General features: G+C 35.4%; 1 protein-coding gene across 1 annotated transcript; it reads right to left on the reverse strand.

Annotated features, from left to right (window-relative positions):
* Nucleotides 1–776: 776 nt before the first annotated feature.
* On the reverse strand, nucleotides 777–5,011 carry LOC109213041 (ribonuclease 3-like protein 2). Its single transcript, XM_019376789.1, has 4 exons — nucleotides 4,434–5,011; nucleotides 3,905–4,057; nucleotides 2,401–2,762; nucleotides 777–1,173 (listed from the first exon to the last, which is right to left on the reverse strand). Exons 1-4 carry the CDS (start codon nucleotides 4,821–4,823, stop codon nucleotides 999–1,001), a joined length of 1,080 nt encoding a protein of 359 aa, XP_019232334.1. The 5' UTR covers nucleotides 4,824–5,011; the 3' UTR covers nucleotides 777–998.
* Between the last annotated feature and the right edge of the window lie 1,803 nt (nucleotides 5,012–6,814).

Genomic DNA, 6,814 nt, shown 5'->3' on the forward strand with positions numbered 1-6,814 from the left:
AGTAATTGAGCATATATTAATGGATTTGCATAATTATTGGCTAGTTTTGGAGCGTTGTGCATCGATTGGGTCTTGGGAAGGGCGTGGAATGCCGGTTATGGAACTTCGGAGCGAGGTGAGTCTCCTTTCTAACCTTGTAAGAGGGAATGGTCCCCATAGGTGAGTTAATTGGTTATGTGCTCCTATTTGTGGGGGCTACGTACGCACGAGGTGACGAGAGTCCGTGCGTAGCTACTATTATATTTAAGTTCGGGTAGTCTAGGGATTATACGGGATACTTACTGAGTACACATTGCTCTTCTACTCATGCTACAGTTGCTGTGCATTTTTGTTGCACAGGCACATGTATTTCCAGTGGCCTACTGGGCGTAGCGGCATGGATGATACGGAGACTAGGTGAGTTGCATTTCCCAAGGCAACCCGCAGCTAATAGTCTCTTTTAGCGTATTGTATTTACCTTCTGTCCAATTTGTATTCCGAACAATTATTGTACCTTATTTGATTCCTTAGTAATTGCTCATGCACTTGTGACACCGTGTTCTAAGATGATTATGAGGTATTCTGTAATAACTTCTAAACCTTCTTTATTTATTTTATAAAGATTATCTTTTACTAGCCATTGAAAGAAAATCATAGTTTTCACAATTATTTAAATGAGAATTTAATTAAGTATTTATGGTTGGCTTGCCTAACAGCGATGTCCGGCGCTATCACGACCCTTAGTGGATTTTAGGTCGTGAAACTTATTATAGTTGTGTGCTACAACTGTGTAAATCTTCCTTGTATCGGATTAAATTTTTACATAGTAAAAGGTACAATCTCTACTGCTACAATTTATCTGTAGAGCTATGACAATATTTCATAACTTATAGCAAGCACTGGAGAAACTAAACAAGTCATAGATTTCAAATTATACCAATATATTACACCCTTCCCTGCAGTCTCATCAGCCAAGCCCACAGATTCAAATTATTTAATCTACTGAAAACAATATACTGTTAACTGAGGTTAGAATCTTGCAGACCCCAAATCATCGCTGAAGCTGCAGAATTCTCTGCATCTTTTACTCGCGACTTCTCCTCTCCCTTCACAAAAAGCAAGCCTTCAGCAATTGGAACTTGCACAGAACATATAAACCTCCTATCATGAGCCGGACCTATCTGTTTCTCTATTCTGCACCCGTTAGAAAGCAAATAATTAGGAAACAACATCACAGTATCATTACAGTTCAGCCGTGCTTACCCAGAACAAGAAACAGTTCGTCCCACCTGGTAGTTAGATACACAAACTCAAGAAAGAAATAAAATATCCCACGTGCAAAACACATATACACATCTTCGGAACTTATAATATGAAGAGTCAAATTTACTCAAAGAATTTAAACCTTGCACATCCAAAAGTAGTTGTAGAAACCAGTGGTGGAGCCACCTTAAGCTTAGGCGTGTCAATTGACACCCCTTCACCGAACAATTACACTATGTAGCTTAATCAAAATTTGTTATATATATATATGGTGGAGCCACCTTAAGCTTAGGCGTGTCAATTGACACCCCTTCACCGAACAATTACACTATGTAGCTTAATCAAAATTTGTTTATATATATATATATATATATATATATATATATATATATATACCATATGTTGAATCCCCCTAATCTCCTCGTGTGTTTCTTCTTTATATTTTGACATTCCTTTGAGAAATTTCTGGCTCCACCACTGGTAGAAACGACAATTATATAATTCATTTGTCTTTTGCCACTCCCAAAGTATATGTAGGCATTTCCTTAACCGATATATCCATTGCTTACAACTTAATTATTAACCGATATACACCATTGTTTACAGCTTACAAACTTGATGGATAACAGCCTACCCCTCTCCCTACTCCACTTAAATACCAGAGTTGGTTCACTAGCTATAATTCAAACTCGCGACATATGTCTATCACACATCCCCAGCTGTACTACCTTTGCCAGTAAACCAAAGTCCTAGAGGTTAGTTAGCATATATTCTTAGTTTCTTAGTATACCTAACATCCATTTTGGTCATACTTCATCAATTTTTTCCTTTATACTCTTGTATTAGATTACTACCAACCTATTGCACGCGATCAAATCTCAAAAACTGTTTCTACTATGAAAGAAAGACAGTTTCGCTGCTTGAAATTAAGCTGGGTTTGAACACGTGGAGACAATTGCCCATGCAAATTTCTTTAACTGAAATGACAAAGGAATATGCAGCCAAAAGAAGAAAATAGTAGTAAGATTCCCTATTGTCCAAGTATTTTCCATGTTATGCATGCTAACCTGAAAATTTAATGTAGTTTCCCTCGCTAAAGATCCAGTGTGCTACAGTAACAAGCAAAAAATTAATCTCAGTCAAAGGAAAAGTTTAAACCTGTAAGCTGGTATGGGCCATTTCTTTCTTCCACATAGCTCATGCAGCTTCTGCTTTGCTCCGTCAATCTCTGAATTTGGTTCAACTTCAGTTTCCGTCTTACCAGTAGATTTGTAAGCTAACTTTTGGAGTGCAGCCTTTGCTGCGTGAAGCTTAGCATTTTCTTTGTTCTCAGAAGAAGCTGAGATAATAAATTGACCATCGACATATATACTAGCTATGTCTTTCTCTCCTTTCCTCCAGTGCTTTATATCGACTTGTTTTCCATCCTTCTGACAAAGCTCATACAGCATGGTTACAGGCTGCGGTTGTTCTTCCAACAAGTCTAATGTGATAATAGGCTCGAGGAGGCCTCTGAATATCTAACACAAAAATGAGCTAAACTAATCAGAACATTGTGATATACTCTCTTATCTGCCAGACAAGAATGCAAGATTTCTAGGTCTAAAAGAAGCAATCTAATTGGCTCTCCAATAATACAAAACTGAAAAGACAGGAGAAACACAGCTTTCATGTGAACTTACCATTTTGCTTTTTCATTATCATGACAATTCAAATTTCAATAAGCAACTCCACCTTCTCTCTCACACACAACTTCAACACCTTGCTTAGTTAGGTCACATGAACTTATTTCATTGTAAACAGATCTAAAATGACATTTAGAGAAGGAATACTCAAAATTTATTTCATAGATATGAGCTTAAACACAGTGCGAAAGGCTTGCTACAGAGAACATTATATTTAAGGGTGATTTCTAAAAATAGCCAGATTTACATCTGGTCGTTCAAAAATAGCCCAATTTCAAAAGTAATCGAAATTTAGCCACTTTTTATGTAAAGATAAATCTGAGCGAAAACACTGTTCAAAACCCGGAAAATACTCCAGTATATTATGCTGGAATTCCAGCATAAGTATACTTGAACTCCAGCATATTATACTGGAGTTCCAGGATAGTATGCTGGAACTCCAGCATAATATGATGGAGTTCTAGCATAAATACATTAGAACTCCAGCATAATATACTGGAGTTCCAGCAAGTATAATGGTCCAGTATAATATACTGGAGTTTGGAGCACCATTGCTCCAGTCTCCAGTATATTATACTAGAGCCAGCAAAGTATACCGGTCCAGCATAATATGCTGGAGTTCATACACAAGTGCACCGAACTCCAGTATATTATGCTGGACCGGTCTCTATTGCAGCAAAACGGTGGCTATTTTTCATTGACTTGGTAAACGCTGACTATTTTTGATTGACCAGTCCGAAAACTGGCTATACCGTGAAATTTTGGCTATATTTAACACTGTGTATCCAGTTGTGTAACTTGTACTATACAAGATACCTTGATTTGCAACTTTCCAATAGCCAATAGGCCTGAACAATTCCTAAAGTTTTTAATTCCACACAATTACATTCTCATGATACAACCAAAATCCACGGGAAAAAAGAAACTGAAGTATGATCCACCAATATATCTAAACAGCCAGAAGAGAGACAACTGACCAGCCAGAGATTCTTCAGATCAAAGCCACAATCCACATATACAGCCGCCGCAACTGATTCCACAATGTCAGCAAGAACCTTCGGCGCCTTCATTGCTCCTCCATGGAACTCTGCTTGCTCTTCCTGTTGCACTGTTATTACGAATTCCTTCACCTATATCAAAATTTTAAATCCCTCAATTCAATATTCCCAAAAGAATTAACTTAATCAATTTAAGGCAACTAATAATTGGCCAAGAAAGCTAAATCTGATCATGCCACAAATAATATACAGAATGTATCTGCACAAAAAAAAAAAAAAAAATACTTTACCCTCAAGCCAATAAAACCACTGCTTTTGGCCTCAAAGAGTTAGAAGCCCCAAAATTATGTAAGCTTGAAATTGATTATATAGTCAATTGGAAACAAAAAGTTACAGAAAAATTGATTAGAAAGAAATAAATTTCAAATAACAATAATTTTATGAACAAGTTTAGTTTTGGGCCACCAATTCTATTGAGCTCACATATCTTTTTATTTTCCAGACGTACCTTTTCATCCAGGGCGGTAGCATTATGGCGGACATATTTATAGAGACCGTGGCGAACAGCAACTCTAGCAAGTTTCTCGGTGCTGATATTAGCAGCGCGGAGGAGAGAGAGTTGACCTGGGTCAAGTTCTGGGTATGCCAAATAAACATAATTGGTAATTGCTAAGCCAAGAGCAGCGTCACCAACGAACTCAAGGCGCTGATAAGAAATAGAATCAATGCAAGAAGAGTGCGTAAGGGCTTCTTCAAGAAGTTTTGGTTTAATGAATTTGTAATTCAAGATTTCCTCCACTGCCTTAACAGATGTCTCCATATCTGCCACCTCTTCATCCTCGTCGGCTATTAGAGTAGTTGGGCAACTCACTGTGACGCAAGATTCCGGCGACTGCATATTTTGATCAAAAGAGAGAGAGAGAGAGTTTCTTGGATTGATTTTTGAAGAATTTTGAACTTTGAAGGAGCGTGTTGTGGAAGATTGATGAGGTTACTGTCAGTACTTTACAAAGAAAAAGTGTTCTGAAACTGAGGGGGGAACAGGGTTTAGCGTCAGACCAAACGTTTGATTAGATTGTGTGTAAAGACTTTTAAGTAGGTGAGAATCTTGTACCAACTGTTACCTCTTCTAAATTTGTACTACCATATACGACAATTTTAATTTTACAATTTAAATATAAAATATAATTTATTAAACAAATCTTAAAGTTCATGATATTCAAAATTGAGTAATTAATAAAATGTAATGTGATTTGATTTTTTTTTTCTTTTTCAAAGTAATTTTTAATAATTATTTAGCATTTCTTCCCTAATTCCCTTACTATTTAATAATACTCTTTCCGTTTCATATTGTTTGAGCTAGTTTGACTCGGCACGGAGTTTAAGAAAAAAGAATGAAGACTTTTGAAAGTTGTGGTCTTAAAAGCTTAAGGGGTAAAAGGTTTGTGGGGCTATGCCATTTGTGTGGCTATAAAAGCTTCTCATTAAGGGCAAAAAGGGTCAAATGAAGAGTTTAGTGTATGAATTATTTTTAAATTTAGAAATGTGTCATTTATTTTGGAATAGACTAAAAAGGAAAGTAGCTCATGAAACGGAGGGAATATACAACTTAAATTCTATGTTGAAATTGTGCGTTGACATTATGTAAGACGAATCTTGCAATCAATATTAAATTAAAATCCCAACAGGAATTGGGTTTAACATTAAGGATTCTATAAGTTTTAAAATTTCAATACGCTACTAGTATAAATTTTAAAAATAAATATCTTCTCTGTTATAAATAAAATTGTATTTATGGTGAATGTCTATATTTAGGGAGATTCTAGAGTTTATTACTTGGAGGCTAAGTCACTCTCTCCCTATAAATAGAGGGGTTCTATTTAATTGTAATTCATCCCAAAGTTCAATAAGAATTCCCTGTCTCTGTTTCTCTGCAATATTGTTCTTCTACTTTTATTGTTTCATAACACGTTATCAGCACGAGACTCTACCATCTTAGATCACTTGTTGTAAAAAGATCTAAGTATAGTTAAGGTCTTGAAGTCTTCGTAGTCTCATTCCTTATAAATGAAACAGTGGCAGTAACAGGAAAAGGAAAAGAGGAAGATCAAGTGAAATTTCACAAAAACGATGGATTTGCAATCAGAAAAGTTTATGATAGATCATCGGCAACTGAGAATTACAGAGAGGGAGAACATGATGCTATTTTTAAAATCCCTAAACTCTGTGTTAGTATTTTCTCCCTTTTAGCCACTTCAATAATTACTCAACAGACGCAACTTAAATTTCTTCCCTTATTTTGATACACATGTAGCAACCTATTTGCGAGGATGTCACTTACGACACAAAAACTAGTTTAATACATACAACATTAAGAAGAAACGAATTTAAAAAGATATTTATAATACTTTAGCAGCGGAAATAGGCCTATGCGAACAAGTTTTTAAAAGTGCGACACTTTCTTTTTCATAATATACTTCACAAAATTTCTTAAATAAAATACAATATCAGATTATCAATTTAATGTGGTAGTACCCTTCTTGAATAATCAAACGTTGAAGTTAACTTCCTAATAAAATTATATTATTCATTCAGCATCACTGCAAGTTCATATTGTACATGAATTTCAAACTTCCTAATATCAAAAGAAAACTATTCATCTCTATTGTACATAATTACAAAACAAAATGTAATTTTAGTACACGACAGGACTTGAGTTATTAGCATACCCCAAAACAGCAAAACAAGTCACAAAGTTAAAGTTACAAGCTTATGGTCTAGTGGTCGAACAAGCCTCCAAAGTTTCATATAAAAGTGTAACATGTGTATCATGTACAACTCCCAAAACTATAAAAAAAAAAAAAAGCTACATTTGAAAATGTCATCTTC

This window comes from Nicotiana attenuata, unplaced genomic scaffold (genome assembly GCF_001879085.1).
Source record: "Nicotiana attenuata strain UT unplaced genomic scaffold, NIATTr2, whole genome shotgun sequence".
In the NCBI taxonomy this organism is placed as follows: Eukaryota; Viridiplantae; Streptophyta; class Magnoliopsida; order Solanales; family Solanaceae; genus Nicotiana; species Nicotiana attenuata.

What these genes read in the sequence shown, in the direction of transcription:
- LOC109213041 (XM_019376789.1), bottom strand. Translation starts at nt 4,823, where the DNA reads ATGCAGTCGCCGGAATCTTGCGTCACAGTGAGTTGCCCAACTACTCTA. An exon ending in CTACCGCCCTGGATGAAAAG is followed by an intron (nt 4,058 to 4,433) that starts GTACGTCTGGAA and finishes ATTTTGATATAG; the next exon opens with GTGAAGGAATTCGTAATAAC. An exon ending in TGGCCCATACCAGCTTACAG is followed by an intron (nt 1,174 to 2,400) that starts GTTTAAACTTTT and finishes TAACGGGTGCAG; the next exon opens with AATAGAGAAACAGATAGGTC.